The sequence below is a fragment of the Solanum stenotomum genome, chromosome 4 (genome assembly GCF_019186545.1).
Source record: "Solanum stenotomum isolate F172 chromosome 4, ASM1918654v1, whole genome shotgun sequence".
Classification (NCBI taxonomy): domain Eukaryota; kingdom Viridiplantae; phylum Streptophyta; class Magnoliopsida; order Solanales; family Solanaceae; genus Solanum; species Solanum stenotomum.
In genome coordinates this window covers 12,251,323-12,269,559 of record NC_064285.1, presented here as the reverse complement: position 1 = coordinate 12,269,559, position 18,237 = coordinate 12,251,323, and the positions used below count along the sequence as shown (strand labels likewise).

At 34.6% G+C, this 18,237-nt stretch overlaps 3 protein-coding genes across 4 annotated transcripts in view; 2 read left to right on the top strand and 1 right to left on the bottom strand.

The window, feature by feature from the left end:
* The window catches only part of LOC125862319 (cytochrome c1-2, heme protein, mitochondrial-like), a 924,866-nt gene that overhangs the window by 464,817 nt on the left and 441,812 nt on the right, over positions 1-18,237 (top strand). The window lies entirely within an intron of this gene.
* The window catches only part of LOC125862338 (uncharacterized), a 533,211-nt gene that overhangs the window by 416,684 nt on the left and 98,290 nt on the right, over positions 1-18,237 (top strand). The gene's annotated exons all lie outside the window — the stretch shown is intronic.
* Positions 954-3,168, bottom strand: LOC125862289 (heat shock 70 kDa protein). The gene has a single exon (XM_049542332.1). It carries the CDS (start codon positions 2,944-2,946, stop codon positions 994-996), a length of 1,953 nt encoding a protein of 650 aa, XP_049398289.1. The 5' UTR covers positions 2,947-3,168; the 3' UTR covers positions 954-993.

The window sequence follows — 18,237 nt, the reverse complement described above, 5'->3', positions numbered from 1 at the left end:
TTTCTGATATGTCTCAAAAAAAAATGTCTCTTTTTATAGTTATGTTTTCTAATTTCAACATTCTACACGACATGTTTAAGACAAAGAACTATACACATCTTTAATTCTAAAACCACAAAATGTAAGAAGTCTTCTTTTATTTCTTTTAACTTCGTGTCAAGTCACATTAAGACACTTGAAATTAGGACAAAGGGAGTAATTTCATATATGGTTGCTTTTGACTCACCTTCTAAGTTGTTTTTTTCTTTTTCGAGTCCCCCATCCACTACTTTTGGGTATATGGCCAACCAAACACTTCAGAAGTTCCCCACCATTTTAGCTTTGTCTATAAACAATCTAGTCATTGTGTATCCAATGGAGATTTCCCATATCGAATTATTCGGTGTTCGGTATTTCATATTTGTATAGAATTTTCTATTATAAGACACATAAAGCTGATTAAAGAGGAAATTAAAACTCTTCGCAGCAAAATAAATTTCATTCCAAGACTTGAACTCAAATCCTCTAATTAAAGTAAGAATGAAGCCAAATTTATATATTTATATGTTTATTTTTCTCTCGTAAAAGTGACTTTAGACCACTGATTATATTGAGCCGCCATCAGCTTAGAGAGGGAGACATGAAAATCTACCCATTCAAGAGAATATGATACTCTCATTTCCTTTCAAGAAAGTAATAATTAATTAGTTGATTAATTTTCACCAATCCAAGGGAATATGATGATTATGCCCTCATACTCATCTTAACAAATCTTATCATGTCCAGCTAAGACTCATTGAGCAGCATAAAAGATTGTTGTTCAATATAGGCCTTAAACCTGGAACCAATACACTTAGCAGACAGCTCACAAATAGTTCAATAGATTTGTTTTCTTTTTTTATTACATAACATAAAATATGAACCAATTTCTTTTACATTACATGTCACAATACTTGATATCTCAAAAACTTACATTGTGCTTATTTTATTTACTTAAATGTAGTGACACATTTGTTAATCAACTTCCTCAATTTTAGGCCCTGCACCACTGTTTCCAGTTCCATAATCAGCACTCCCTCCTCCCATTGGCACATCTCCACCAGCACCAGCATCACCTTGATACATTTTTCCAATAATTGGATTACACAACTTCTCCAACTCCTTCAATTTGTCTTCAAATTCATCTACTTCAGCCAATTGATTCCTATCCAACCATTCAATTGTTTCATCAACAGCTTTCTCAATCTTCTGCTTCTCTGAAGGATCCAACTTCCCTGATATTTTCTCATCCCTCACAGTATTCCTCATGTTATACGCGTAATTCTCTAACGCGTTCTTCGCCTCCACCTTCCTCTTCATTGCCTCATCCTCAGACTTGTACCTCTCAGCTTCTTCAACCATTCTCTCAATCTCTTCTTTACTTAGCCTTCCTTTGTCATTTGTAATAGTAATCTTGTTCTTAACCCCAGCAGTCTTGTCCTCCGCCGACACATTGAGAATGCCATTAGCATCAATGTCGAAACAGACATTGATCTGTGGCACGCCTCTCGGGGCAGGTGGGATACCCTTTAGCTCAAACTTACCAAGAAGGTTGTTGTCCTTGGTTAAAGATCTCTCTCCTTCATACACCTGAATTAACACAGCTGGTTGATTGTCAGAGTAGGTGGAAAAGATTTGCTCTTTCTTGGTTGGAATAGTAGTGTTTCTTGGAATCAAAACTGTCATCACACCACCAGCAGTCTCAATACCAAGACTGAGTGGGGTGACATCAAGAAGCAGCAAATCTTGAACCTTTTGATCACCTTCACCACTCAAAATTGCAGCTTGAACTGCAGCTCCATATGCCACAGCCTCATCAGGATTAATACTCTTACAAAGCTCCTTACCATTAAAGAAATCTTGTAACAATTGCTGCACTTTTGGTATCCTAGTAGAACCACCAACAAGAACCACATCATGAACTTGACTTTTATCCATCTTTGCATCCCTCAAACATTTCTCTACTGGCTCCATACACTTCCTAAACAAGTCCATATTCAGCTCCTCAAATCTAGCTCTTGTAATTGTAGCATAAAAATCAATTCCTTCATACAAAGAATCAACTTCAATTGTTGTTTGACTTGTTGATGACAGAGTCCTCTTAGCCCTCTCACAAGCAGTCCTCAACCTCCTCAAAGCCCTTGCATTACTAGTAATATCCTTCTTATGCTTCCTCTTGAATTCTTGCACAAAATGACTCACAAGCCTGTTATCAAAATCTTCACCACCTAAATGTGTGTCACCAGCAGTTGCCTTAACTTCAAAAATCCCTTCTTCAATTGTCAACAAAGAAACATCAAAAGTTCCACCACCAAGATCAAAGATCAACACATTCTTTTCACCACCCTTTGAAGCCTTTTTATCCAGACCATAAGCAATTGCAGCTGCAGTAGGTTCATTAATAATCCTCATTACATTCAACCCTGCAATAGCACCAGCATCTTTAGTAGCTTGTCTTTGAGAATCATTAAAGTAAGCTGGAACAGTAACCACAGCATTCTTAACAGTTTGTCCCAAAAAAGCCTCAGCAGTTTCCTTCATTTTAATCAAAACCATAGAAGAAATCTCCTCTGGTGCAAATTGTTTCTCCTCATTCTTGAAATTAACAACAATCATAGGCTTGTCACCAGGTCCTGGAACAACCTTAAATGGCCAATGTTTCATGTCAGCCTGTACAGTTGGATCAGAGAAACGTCGACCGATAAGACGTTTAGCATCAAAGACAGTGTTTTGTGGATTCATAGCAACTTGATTCTTGGCTGCATCACCAATAAGTCTTTCAGTATCTGTGAATGCTACATAAGATGGAGTTGTTCTGTTGCCTTGATCATTTGGAATAATCTCTACACGATCGTTTTGCCATACACCAACACAACTATAAGTTGTTCCAAGATCAATGCCAATTGCTTTTCCTTCAGATTTAGCCATACTACAGATTCAAGAAACAAAAAGACTTGATCTTTTTTGACAGAGACTGTTTTTTTGTGCTTGTTTTTTGTTTGAATGGTGAAAAGGGTATTGCAATTGTGGGTATATATAGAATTTTGGGGATGGATCGAGGGAATTCGAGTGAAGCATAGAAGGGGAAATTCATGATGGATTAGATAATTGATATGACTAGAGAGTTCTTGAAATAACTGAGTAGAGAGTTCTGGAGTAGAGAGTTCTGGAAAGAGCACAAAACTGATGACTTGTTAAAGTTAGGCTATGGAACTATTGGGCAAAATTTCAATAAAATGGTCATATGTTAGATAAATAACAAATATAATAGACATAATAAGGTTCTATAGCTATGACTTTGATAATTGTGCTCTATAATTATAGTTTTATTTGCTATGGAGGCTGCGGTTTGTATATTTTTATCGTTTGTATATTTCGCTAGCGAATATACAAATATAGTAAGTATATACAAATTTTATATTTATACATTTAGGAATTTTTCAAACTTCATTTGTATATTTTGCTTGCCAATATACAAAGATGGTAATTTATTATGATTTTTTCATAAATCGTATATAAATAGGTAGGGTAAGCATATACAAAATTCTGAATTTATACAATCAGGGACCAAATTATACAAATTCTAGATTTATACAAATCAGGCGAGTAGCAAGAATTGAGGAAACTGTAGCCACAAATTACAATTTTCTTAAAATATAGCTATAGTACTTAATATAAGCTAAATGTTTGTTATTCAATTATTCTATATAATTTTCCCTAGATTTTATAGATACTCCCTCTGTCTATTGTCCATTATACTATTTTGAGATGTCCAACAATAGATATCTAATTTATAAAATCAATGAATAATTTACAATTTTAGGTCTATTTTACCATTGTTTACTACTTCTTAATCTATGTACCAAGCTAAGTAGGCTTGTTGAATAAAGAGAGTAATATATATGTAACGTATTATAATTATATAAATAGTTATGTGATGCATCGACATGGTATAAATAGTATGTCAAGCACGTATAAATGATGTATAATTATGTATCAATGATGTATATAAATTCATAAACATTATTTATAGTATATATTGCAACATTTCATCTTCCTCGATGTGTTTGAATTCTTTTTTTCAATTGTGATTAACTTAAATCTCCTCTAAGCAATTTCAAATTTTAGATATGAACTTTTTTTGATATTTCAAGTCTTTTGATATATTATTCACTCGAATTGATTTGATATTTATATTTTTAACAATAAAATGATATTATATATCACGATGTTTTTTAAAAAAAGTTAGAAAATTGTTTCCGTTTTTTTTAAATTAAGAGGTAATTATTCACTTATTTAAGATCATTTACTAATCCTAATTTTTTTATGCAAGAAAATTACCATAATTTAGGATTATGAGCAACATGAAAATACAATGAATTTGATTGTAAATAAAAAGGATTTTCTGCACCCATGTATTGTGGTTTAAACTTTAATAAATAAGCTTTTTGATTTTGAAAAAGAAATAACTTTGACAAAAGAGGACAAAACACTTTATGACGAATGTGAATTCAAATGACCTCAACCAATCCATAATTAACAAAACAAAACATTAATAAGTAAATAATTGTTTAATGTCCAAAATAATTTCCTACACTTCGCCTGCAACAAATAAGGTCGAATTATCATTTTTCGTATAAATAGTAATAGAATTATTTTGGATAAGAGATTTTTGTTGAATTTTTTTGTCACCAATAAAGTTACGTAAAATTTTGACTTGGTGGATATTTGTCTAATTCTACGTAATTTTACAGGAGATAAAAAAAACAACAAAAATAAATAGTGTATAATGAAGAAAAAGAAGGAAGAGAAGAAGCTGCCCTTTAATGACTGGAATAAGAAAGGGAAGAAAATTACATTTCGTTGAAAAAGAAAAGTGGTCGAATGACTGTAGTGAGTAATAAGTGAGGGTGAAAAATAAGAAGTAATAACTCAGTAAGTCTGGCAACGGAACCAGGAGGTGCCGGTTCTGGTACCGTTCTGTCCCAGTCCATTACCGGTCTGGTTCCGTTCCGGCCTGTACCGGTTAGGGCCGTTGTCTAGGGGGTCTGGGAGGGATGACGAGATGAAAACCGGATTTTACCGATTAGTCCTGGTCAGATAAATACCGGTTCCGATCTCGGTCCGGTCCGGTTCGTCCTTTTTTAAAAAAACAATTAAAAAAATTGAAAAATAGCCGTTGGAGTAACACCCCGACTTTTAAAAACGTCTAAATTAACTCGTATTTTCGTGGAAAGACAAGGAGGGTGAGCAATAAATTAAAAATGATGTGTTATGTGATATTTTAAGTGTTCAAGTGTGGTATCTCAAGTTTTGAAGTTAGGTAAGTGACAAAATAAAAGTTGGCGAAAGTTACCGTAAATTCCTTTTTAAAGATTTGTCTGAAATTTGAGTCAAATGTCTCGGATGTTTTCTCCCAATCTATTAAGAGTTATGGTCCCCGCGAGCTATGAAATCGAAGGTCTACGAGTCTAGTTTCCAACGCATCAAACCGTTTGTTCATACGACTTGATCAGAATAGAGAGATATTTGCATTTTCGTGCGACTGCGCAAGCAGGCTCGTGAGGTGGGGCCCTAAGTCGGTGGAATGTTATATATATCTTCTCCTTCGACCTTTTTCACCATTTTTAAGCTAAAAAAACAGAGAAATTAGAGAAACTCATTTCTAGGATCAAGTGAAATATAAATTTTCTCGACCTAAGTCCTTGATGAAAGTTGTTCTACGCGTTGGGCTCATCATCGTGGTATAATTTGTTTTATCGATTGCGTAGCATATCACACTTTAGTGTTGGGACAGCAAGAGTTTGGATATATTTGAAGGTTTTGAAGCGTATTACGACCTTAAGATCGAGGTAAGACCCTTTTTTCATCGACTCTAGCTTTTATAAGCAGCAAATAGCAAATTGCGACGAAAATACATATATTTTATCGTATTGTCATGGTATCTTTTATTTTTGTGTGTTGATTATGGTCCTACCTTGTTGTAGTATCGAGGGAGTATTGAGTAAAAGTCATTAGGCCACGTGAATTTAGCGAAAAAGGTATGTTAAGGTTATTCCATACTTACGACATATTTCCTTAAAGCTTAGAAGCAATGTATTTGGGTTGTTATCCTTGATATACTTGTAGTCGTGATTGTTGATTGTTGGCTGCTCAAGTTGATATAATCCTCCCTTGTCGAGATTCTTATTCAACTAGTAGCGTCCCTATGTTGGACACGACTTAGAGGTTATTTGTATGGGTTGCTTATAACTAAATTGCTCGCTTTTAGCGGTTGGATTATTATTATTGTCGTTGGGGCTATTGTGGTTAGCTGCAGGAATGTGATCTATGCCTAAAAGGGCTATGTTCTGCCTATAGGGCAATATGGATGCCTAACAGGGCTATGAGTTGCCTACAGGGCTATATTGACGCCTAAGAAGGCTATGTGCTTCCTACAGGGCCATGTTGTTGCCTAAGAGGGCTATGAGTTGTCTATAAGTTACGTTGATGCCTAAGAGAGCTATGTGCTACCTACAGGGCTATATTAATGCCTAAGAGGGCTATGTGACTGCCTACGGGGCTAGGGGACTACTGATAGGGGTATATAGGCTGATTGGCACCTTCCGGACTTATGGGGGCTTGAGTAGGTGGTCTTGTGTGTTGTTTGTACCTGCCGAGCTTATGGGGGCTTGGTTAGGTTGTTGTTTTATTATTTTTGCTAAGTTTAGATTTAGGAGCAGGTCAGTACACTTATCTTAGCCTTGATTTATTTATTGGATTATTCCAGTATATCAGGATACCTCATCATAGTCTATTGCCTTTCATACTCTGTACATTATTTTGTACTGACGCCCCATGACCTTGGGGGCGCTGCATTCATGCATGCAGGTCCTGACAGACGACTGAGTAGACCTCTTCAGCAACAGGATTGACTTTTATCCGGTTGGCTAGCCCTTTTCCTCCGGAGCTGCCAGAGTTGGGAGGTTTGTTACCTTTTGTTATATATATCTTTATGGGTAGGCTGGGGCCCTGTCCCACCAATCTTTACTACTCTTAGAGGCTTGCAGACTAGTGTGTGAGGTTTATAGCTACGTTATGGCCATGATGGCCTATGTTGTTAGTTTGTGGAAGCTTATGAGCTATTTGATGTATTGTATTGATATATACCTGCTTTTAATTTTGGTATAGATATCATGGTGGCCTCGACGGCCCAATCAGGACTTCTGTGCTAGTTGACTATTTATTTATATGATCTCCTGGGAGTAGCTGTTTCTTTTATAGATCAGTTGACAGGGGCCTTGCCGGCCGATGGCTTAGTTTTAAGCCGAGATATACTTGTTTGATTTCTTGATTGCGTGTGGCTGCCATGCGCTAGTAGCAAATGGTTCAACAGGGTCGGCTCGGGCCTGAGTTTTGGCATTAGGAGCCAGTTGCGCCCCTCGAGTTTGGGGCGTGACAGTTGGGCAACAGGTATTGGGCCCCACCTAACGGCTCTTTCACCCCATAACTCCCCAAAACACCCCCTACCCCCGCAAACTTTTTTTAATACCCCAAACTTCTAAAAACTACATTTTTATCCTTTTTTTTTAACTATAAATACCCCAAATCTTTCATTCTTTTCACTCGCAAAAATATTATCTTCTACTATCTCAACAACTCTCAAAAGTCTCAACTCTCTAATCTCTTATTCTCTTTTAAATTACGAATTTAATATTAGTTTGAAAGATTTGGTGGATTACGAATTTGGTCTTTGGAGCTTCAAAATTCAACTTTCAATTTTCGGCTTTCGGTCATGCACGTCTACTTTTTAAGTAGATGTTTGGTACATTCGTTCCAACTCACTTTTCATTTAGTTATTTATTTGTTTGCATTTAATTATTTATTTTGTGAGTAATTAGTCTCTAGTCTCTACTTATTTAGTTATTTATTTGTTTACAACTTTGCATTACATTTTCGTATTATATGTAATTTACTCAATTTTTATATTTGAATATGGATTCCGATAAAAACAATGTTGACAAGGGTAAAACAACCATAGTTGATTCGTTCACTAATTTATGGAACTCAAAATCCAAGAAGAATAAAAAAAACTAGTAGTACTTCTAAATCTTAAACTAGAAAATCTTCTCAATTAAGAATAAATACGGAATATTATATGCATGTTAATGAAACTATTTTTAATATTGATAGTAATAGTGGATTAGATCCTTATCATGAACATTTACAACGAAGGTTTGATAATTTTGATGAGTAATTACCTGAAGATGATGCACATCATAATGTTAATGATTATATTGATAATTTTGAATATGATGATGATGAAACTGAGCCAGTTACGGCTACTACTCCCACTCCTAGTCCCNCCGGTCCTAGTCCCGCTCCCTTTCGTTGTCCTGCTCCCGTTCCCCCCTACATCCTAGGCCTAAGGTAGAACGTGCTAAAAAATCAATTGTGTGGTAATTTATGACTCAGAATGAAAATAAAACACAAGTTATTTGTAATAAATATAAACATAGAATGAATCATAAAACTGTAGGAAGCTGTAGCCGAAGCTAAAAAAAATGGTACCACCCTTCCTGAAACTGTAGGAGTAGGGGGCTCTAATATGGTCCAAACACAATTAAATCCTTCTAATGTTTCTGGCTCTAGTATACAACGGTCATATAGTAGAGAAAAAAATCTTGAAGAATTAGCTAAAATGATTGTTGTTATGGGTTTGCCATTTAGTTTTGCTGAAAATCCCGATTTTATTCATTATATTCAAATTGTCTATAATCCACATTTTAAAGATTTTACTAGAAATACAATTAAAAAGGCTATCTTTGATTATCAAGCTCAACATTTTCAATATCTTCGTTGTTTTTTTTATTATAATAATTATAAAATAGCTATTACTTCTGATATGGGCCGTAGTGTAAATGGTAATGATTATTTCACTATTACTGCACATTGGATCGATGAAAATTGAATTATGCAAAAAAGAATTTTAAGTTATAAATGTTGTGAAATGCATAAAACCGGTAGTTATATAGCTCAAACAATTATAGATATTTTGCAAAACTATGGAATTTGTGATAAAATAAGTAGTGTCACATTAGATAATGCTTCTAATAATAGAACTACTGTTGAAATACTAAAATCGTCTCTTTGCCCTATTTATATTGATGGTTTTCATATTAGGTGTGCTGCACACTTATATAATTTGATTGTTAGAGATGGTATAGCAATGTATGATGATGGTTGCACAAAAGTTGAAACTGCATGTCATTTTATTTTTAAATGTCAAGTTAAGTCTAGACGTAGAGATTTTGAAAATCGTTGTCGTGAATTTAATCTTCCACCTAGAAAAATTCCAAAATCAGTGTGTACAAGATGGAATTCTTTATTTGAAATGCTTGAAGTTGCTTATGAATATAGGAAACCTTTACAAATGGTTTGGAATGCTCATAATTCAAATATGACCTATAGACTTGATGATAATGATTGGAATGACGTAAAAGAACCTATAGAATTCTTTAAAAAAAAATTATTTAACTACAAAAAAAATATTTGCACTTTATTATCCAACTATTTGCTCTGTTTTACCTAATATTTGTGTTATTTCTAGTAAATTTTATAAATTCAAAAATAAACCAAGATTTGAAGAATCTGTAAAGAAAATGATTGAAAATTTTAAAAAATATTTTATTCCTATTCCTCAAATTTATTTAACCGCTTGTTTGTTAAACCCACATTACAAAGATGAAGGTGCATCACGAATGGTTGATAAAATATATTTTAATTTGGGTATTGAAGATGATAAAACACCTAGTTGACAAGAAGTTAAAGATAGTATAAAAATTGAAGCTAGAAAATTGTATGACTTGTATAATTCTAATAGAATGAATATAGTACGTAATGAAGAACCTCAAAGTTCTAGGTGTAGATATAATGAAGATGATCTTGATGATATGATAGACTGTTATCTTGAACTTTCTCATAATGATATAAATGATTTTGATGCATATATTAATTAAAATACAGAACCTACTACTGATCTTCTAGAATGGTGGAGCAATCGCGGCAAGGGATTTCCAAAACCTCAACCGGTTGCTCGAGATGTGTTACCTATTCAAGTATCTTCAATAGCTTCGGAAGGCGCTTTTAGTGCAACAGGATTTCAAATTAGAGAGTATAGATATTCATTAGCAGCAAATAGCTTGGAGATATCGGTACTATTTAGAGATTGGATTAATGGCGAGAGAAGGAGTTATAGTCGTCCAGCTTTACCGACCAAATTTGAAAATGATATTGATGAAATGATGCAAGATTTTAGTGACGACGACATTGATGCATTGGTGGAACTATCTAATCAACCAATTCCAAATCATGTTACTAGAGAAATGTTAAATGATTTAAGAAAAGATTTCCTTGGTAGCATGAACTATTAAATTTAAATGTCTATTAGTATGAGTATGATAATTGAGGTCCAATTCAAACAGAAATCTTCCTAGAAGATGGCTGTGTAGATTAGATCTTTTAATACTCTACTACTATTTTGTAACTCAAATTGAACTATTTAATTAATATTAATAAAACTATAGGCTATTCGCCTTAATTTTTTTATTTTATTGTCTTCAACTTTTATAGCTTTTAAGGTTTGAAATTTAAACTTTTAAAATTTGAAATTTAAACTTTTATAACTTTTGAAGTTTAAAATTTAAATTTTTAAACTTAAAAAGTTTGAAAATTTGAAATTTATACTTAAAAATTTTGAAATTTAAATTTTCAAACTTTTAAAGTGTGAACTAAACTTTTATACTTTTAAAGTTTAAAACTAAAATTTTTAAAGTGTGAAATTTAAACTTTTATAGTTTTAAAGTTTGAAATTTAAATTTTCAAACTTTTAAAGTGTGAAATTTAAACTTTTATAGTTTCAAAGTTTGAAATTTAAATTTTCAAACTTTTAAAGTGTGAAATTTAAACTTTTATACTTTTAAAGTTTGAAAGTTTGTATTTTAAACTTTAAAAGTTTAAAAGTATAACTTTTTAACTTTAAAATTATAAAAGTTTTAATATTATTTTATTAATGTTCCTAATTTTTAATTTTAATAAGTAATTTTTGTTTTTTAAAAAATGTAGCCGTTGGACACGGTTTCCGGTCCGGTTCGGTCCCGATACGGTACCGGGACGGGCGGATATACATATATTTTTCTGAAACTATTGGGTCTGGTCCGTCCCGATTTCGGTACGGTTCCACCCCGTGGTACCCGGTTCCGTTCCGGTTCTGGTCCGCCCCGATCCGGTAGTCCCGTTACCGGTTCCGTAGCCAGCCATAGTAATAAGTGATAACTAGATTATTTTGGGTAAATATTTTTTACCTAATAGACATCTCGTAAAAATTGGGATTCTCATGTAATTGTACATGTGGCAATTTTTTTAAACAAAATGACCGTGTGTATATGTAATGTATTGATATTTTATAAATTGTACATAGTTGTATATACGATGTATAACTATGTACTAAAGATGTATATACACTGTTTATATCATTTTTTTGTAACTATTTATATCATATTTATACATTGCAAAAGTTTATCTTACTCAATTAGTTGACATTTGTTTTTCAATCTCAACCAACTCAAATTTCCTCTAAACAGTCCCAAATTTTCGATATGAACTCATCTTAATATTTCGAGCATTTTGATATATAATTCACTCAATACGATTTATGTTTGCGGCAACTCATATTTACAATTTGAGCTTCAAAGTTCTTCAATGACAGATTTCAATGGATATGTAACACCTCAGAAATTGGAAGTTGAGTTTGGAAGGAAAAGTTGCAGAAAAGTTATCTAGTGTCAGTTTCTACGAATCAGTCTACGATTCATAGGAAGTTTTACGGTCCGTAGAAGTGAGTCGAAAAAATGACCTTGAAATTTTGAAGAATGTTAAGTCCTAAATGATGGTCTACAGTTTGACAGGACAAGCCTAAAGATTTTCTGCGGACCGTAGGAAGTGCCCGCCAGACTTAGTGATTTTTGAGATCTCAGATTCTACAGATGATTTGTACAAAAATCATAGAAAGTGTTACGGGTCGTAGAAGGCAAATCGTGGAAAGTGTTTGGACTTGGAAGATTTTCGATACATTGAATTCTATGGGTGATGTCTACGAGTCATAAAAAGGATAAGGACCCGTAGAAGGCTCTCGTAGAAGTTGTTCAAGATTTTGGTCCCCAACACTTGACTCTATTGTTGACCAGGACGTTCCGTAGAAAGTCTTATGGGCCGTAGGTGTCACGACCCAATTTCTAGAATCATGATGGCACCTACTATACCCTACCAGTAGGTAAGCCAACCCGAAACCCAGAACATCAAGCAATGAGTGTAAGGGTAGAAACTAGCGGAAACAATAAACTAAACAAGGACATCAAGGTGAAAGCAAATCAAAATAAATATATATAGAAATCCCTCCTAGAACCTGTAAGTCACTAGTACAGAGATATCTAATAAAGAGTGCAAGTCCCAAAAGTGGACCACAACAGAGCGTGTCTCAAAAGCAACAAGACTAGCTAAACCAAAAGAAGGAGGCAGAACAAACCCAAAACGCCAAGTGCTCGCCCTCGTCTCCGAGTCACAACTACAAAAGAAGGCTGGAACTACTCACCGCTGATAACTGGTACTGGGACCTGCATCACGAAATAGATGCAGAGCATAGCATGAGTACCAACACAACAGGTACTCAGTAGGCATCATAGGCCGACTGAGCAAAAAAGGGTAAAAACAATATGAAAGGATAGAATCTAGACACAGAGAGGTCAAAGCGGATACGAAAAGAAAGCACACGAGCATACCAGAAATAAACTAAGTACAACTAAACTAAACCTAACTGGACCCCCATAAGCCCAGAAGGTACACTCGTGCGCAAGTTCAAATAAAACCTGAACGGACCCCCATAAGCCCGACAGGTACACAGAAAAGCTAAGTCTACTGAGAAAGAAGAAAGTCGGGCTCCCAGCCCAAAGTAACTAAGATAATCCATCAGACTCCACCCAACCAGCCGTGCACTCCCAGCCCAGCTAGAAAGAGTGACCCTAGGGAGCACCCAACCAAACAGTCAACTCCCAACCCAGCTAGAAAGAGGGACCTGTAAGTGAGGTAGATATTGCGAGTCGTCCTACCATGCGGTCAACTCCCAGCCCAACTAAAAAGATCAATCCGGGGACACCCAGCCAGCAGCACACTCCCAGCCCAGCTAGAAAGAGAGGCCCGGGGGCTATTGCCGATACCACCAAGTCTACCCAGGCAGCGATACGCTTCCAGCCCAGCTAGAAAGAACGACCCCGGGGCTGATGGTATCTCCAATAGGATCCAATCCAACAACAACCACCATGGAACATCGTCCACTCTAAGAATCACATAAAAGGCTCCAAGCATATACTATCTCAATCCAAGCGCCTCTACTGATGCACCGGACCTTCGAAAATGTGTCGGAACCGCAGAATGAGAGGGAGAAGATACATAAGTACAACAAGCAGCTATAACGCCTAATCTAAGGCTCAAACTATCAGACTCAAGTCTGCTACTCCAGTCTACAAGGAGTTAAGCCATCCGAACGACGTCGGCAAAAAGTCAAGGCTATCCAGCCCACACGGGTCATAAGTCTAAGGCAATGCTAGCCTAACCTTGACTAAGGACATCATGCTTACGGTTAAGAATGAACAAGGCATGCAACACATAGCATACAAGCATACAATAGCATTTAGCACATAAGCATGCAACTCTACTAAACCGGTTAACATGATACTACACCCGAATATGGCTAATCGATCCTAACATGAGGTATCTAATTAAAGTAAGGTAGGAAACTGGTACCCACCCCCAATTCACTCTAATCGACATGCTTTTACACAATTAAGCTCAATCTAAAAGAAAGGAAGTTGTAGCCTACCTTAAGGCTGACCGCGCGCGCTCCAAATCACTTTATCAAAGTTTTTCTTTCTCGAACTACCCTTGAACGCTGTCACTCTATCAAATATAGGATCACAACGTTAGTACGGTCGTTTAGACACCAAAATCACAACAAATGGAGATGGGTCAATTTTGGAGTCACAACGAAAATCATGGGACCCGCACCAAACTGTCTGAAATTGACTCCGTCAAGAGACCCTAAACAGCACCCCGAACTTGTGTTCCAAAATGGAACACAATTCAAGGCTCAAAACACAGCAAAAACCAACAAGCAAGAAAACCACACTTTAATCAACTTAAAAGAAAACAACAGCAGTCTAAACCCGGAATTAACGAGAGTTGAAAAGTTCCCACCACTCCTTGAACACTTTACGAGGTAGAAACGATAATTCCCAACATGTGGGACTTCGAATCACCCAAAACCGAGCTAAAATGAGTGAGATATGACCAAAACAAGAATGGCAAAAATAAAGGCTCGAAAAATGGTACAACAGTCAGGTTAATCATGAAATTACCTTGAACTATGCGCACCCGACAACTTCGAATCACCTAAATCGGTTGAGAGATGAGAGAGAGATGAGGGTTTTAAGTTTGGAAAAGTTGGCTGGTATATCTGCATTTATAGCAGATATTTCTGCAATTTTTTTTCAAAACATAAAAACTCCAACGGGGTGCTCCAAACTCGTTCAGAATCCCGTGCACGCAAACAAGATATGCAATCATACCAAATTTGATATTTCAGACTCAATGGCGCAGTCGAAATTTTCATACGAGGTCATCTTGATAAAAAGTGGGTCTCACACCCAAATGTCATTTTAAGTCAAAAACTACAAAAGGGCTCGAAAAAATATCAAAAATCTCGAGACACAAAAAAAGGGTCAATCTAGACCAAACTCAACATTTCGGATCTAACCACACTGACGGAATTCTCATCCGAGCGCGTTTACTCAGAATGTTGACTAAAGTCAAACTTAGGCTTAAACTTAAAGTTAAAACGCCTAATCGCACCGACTCACACTGAAAACCTCGGGAGTCATGCCGACTATGCTTCTAGCCTAAAATAACCCTTTGGAGCTGATGGAATCGCCAGAATTGGATTTTGATGTCATCTTATTGAACTTTTGATCGAAAATGATCGTTCAAGGTTCATAAGCTCCAAAAACACTAAAACTCGCACAAAAGCCAAACGAACGACCAGGTGACCGAACTGTCAATCCCAGAAAGTCATAAATGACTTGGGGTCGCTATAGGAACACTCTAAACGACACACAGAAGGCAAAATACAGAAATGACCAGAAGGGTCATTACAGTAGGTCTTCTACTAGATTTTAATTAAGAGTGTTTTGGTCTTTTCCTACTCATTTAATCCCTAAATTAAGTTGTTCTGACCCTATAAGTATAACTACCCCTATAATTGTTTTTACCCTTCAAGCTTCAAGGATAAAAACTAGTGTTTCAAAGGCTTCAAGGATCTTTGCTCTTGATTTTAGGGATTTGATTACCCAAGTTATGTGGGAACTTCACCCATGAATTTCTTTTATACACTGGGTCCCAAAGAATACTCAATTCTCCAATTGATTATCACCCAATTCATAGGGTTTTATGTTCAATCTGCATGGGTTCAATTCATTATGCTTTTATGGCTTATATTCAATCTTATTATGCATGATTTGACTCAATTATATGATTTTCAATTGATTTTATATTAATTACATATGCCTATTTTATTATGAATTATGATTATGAATCTATGCATGTTTTATGAAGTTGATGATTTATGATTAAATGATGCTTTTAAAATAAAGTGTTAATGATTTGTGAAAGGTTTTCTCACATTTGAATGGAATCATGATTTAGATGCTTAGGAAAGTAAGTGTCTTGATATGAATTCATGATTTGAAGAGAGCTACTCTAAATATGAACTTATCATGGTTGAATTTATAGTCTTTAATTGTTGCATTTTCAAGTATTTTGATATGATTATGATTATGCCTTTTTGGCTGGGATTTGCTTAGCACTTAAAGGACTTTGTAATGGAGGCCTTACTGCTAGAAGATATTAGGTCTTTAGTAGCAATTCTCTTGTCCCAAACTGCATGCCTCGTAGGATTGTCTTAAATGACCTAGCTAGTGGATCCACTTTAGCATTAAGAATGATAAGGAGTATTACCTTGGCAAGTAGGCTCTCTCTTTTTGGTGTGAGGGTTGCACTGAATTTCATGTTATATCTCACATGATTTTATTGTCGGTTAACGATAAATATCCCACAAATGAACTATGTTTTCTTCAAAGTCTTTTCAAAAGCTTTACCTATGGTTTTCAAATATGCATTGACCTTGTCTATGATTTATGATTTCGTTTTACTTGGTTATGCATATCATGTTTAAGTTCACCATATTATCATGTTAATGTTTTTATGCATTTTCCTCATACTCAGTACATTCAAAGTATTGATGCATATTGTTTCAAAATACAGGGTCTAACGTTCCTCAACACACATGTGACTAGTGGATTGATTCTGCATTGACGATTGGTGAGTCCTCATGTTTCGAGGGCCACGCCACTTATGTTACTTTATTTTCATGCCATTTCAGTTTTGGACTTACTTCGTGAGCTAGGAATTTGTCTTAGTCACATACTATGATATAGAGGCTTATGTCAAACATTAAATGTTTCCGCTTATGAATTGTATTATGTTTTTTTTTATATCAATGATGTTGATTGAGACTATTATCTTGTTTTTCTTCAAATTCTTAGCATTGCTTATGTAAAGTGGCTTCTTTAGAGTCTTTTGGGATTCTATTTATCATGTCACGTCTAGGATGTACCTTGGACCGTGACAGAATATGAGCTCCTCTTGTCAACTCAAATCTTTCTCTAAATAACTCAAAATTTTAGTTATGAGCTCCTCTTGTCAATTTTTTTGACAAATTATTTACTCTCTAAGCATCATGAAGGGGCAGTATCTTTCTCTGTTCAGCCAAATCCTTCCAATTAAAAGCCCAATCCATTACGCTTAATTATGTTTGAGATTTTTACATGATATATTAGATTTTAAATTTTATAAAATTCATAATCAGATATAGTTGAAGCATACTTATTATTTGTCGTTAGTTATAATTTTTTTAATTACAATTCATGGCTACTATTTTGATATCTTCTATAGTGTTTGCTCAAATTCGTTGTATCAGTGCATACGTTCACGTTGAATACAATCACAATAATTGTATGCACGTACTTAATGAACTGTATCAGTGCATACAGTTGCATTGGATGCATAAATTTTTTGAAATTATTATACACACATATCTGTAATATGTAATCGTTCATCATTAAAGAAATACAACATACAATCGAAGAAGGTGCTTACCCAAATCTATGGAGTTAATATCTCAGATGGTCACTCAATTTTGAATAGTTCACTTAGAAAGTTACTCAACTTTGAGTTGTTCACTTGAAAAGTCACTCAATTTTGTTTTATAACTCAAAAGTCACTCAACTATTGACGTTTCACTTAAAAAGTCACCCAACTATTGATATTACACTTAGAAAGTCACTCAATTAATTTAAATAATATTTTTATTAAATCTTGTAAAAATAAAAAATGATTAAACCATTTTTTAAAATAATTAAGATGCTTATTTAAATTATTTTATTGGATTTTGTCGAAATATAGTTTTTGTTTTTACCTAATTTTTTTTTTTAGAAAAAAAAAGTAAAACACTGCTACTGTGCGTTAATTTTTAATTACTTCTTTATCAATTCCAACCTCTTTTTTTTTATATAATTTTTTAACATATTTAATACTAGTCATACAGTTACTAGATCTGAAAAGGTTTTTTTGGTCAATTGTTGTACGTTTTTTCAAAAAATTATAATTAAACAATTGGAGCGGATCAATAAGATAATTAAAATAGATATCTTATTATTTCTTTAAAAAAATAGTTTAAAATAAAAGTTAATGAAAAATTATTTAAATTGATTGGGTGACTTTTTAAGTGAAATATCAATAGTTGGGTGACTTTATAAGTGAAACACCAATAGTTAAGTGACTTTTGAGTTATAAAATAAAATTGAGTAATTTTCTAATTAAACTTAAAGTTGAGTGACTTTTTAAGTGAACTATTCAAAGTTAAGTAACCATCTGAGATATTAACTCAAATTTATGTTATACTTCATGCATACAGACAAAACTCTTCTCAATTCCGCCATTGCGTACATACAACATACAATCAAATAAGAAGAAGACAACCCAATTTATGTTACTCTCTCGAAAATGATGATAACC

Excerpts from the sequence above, each read along its gene's own strand:
- LOC125862289 (XM_049542332.1), bottom strand. The coding sequence starts at position 2,946 with ATGGCTAAATCTGAAGGAAAAGCAATTGGCATTGATCTTGGAACAACT.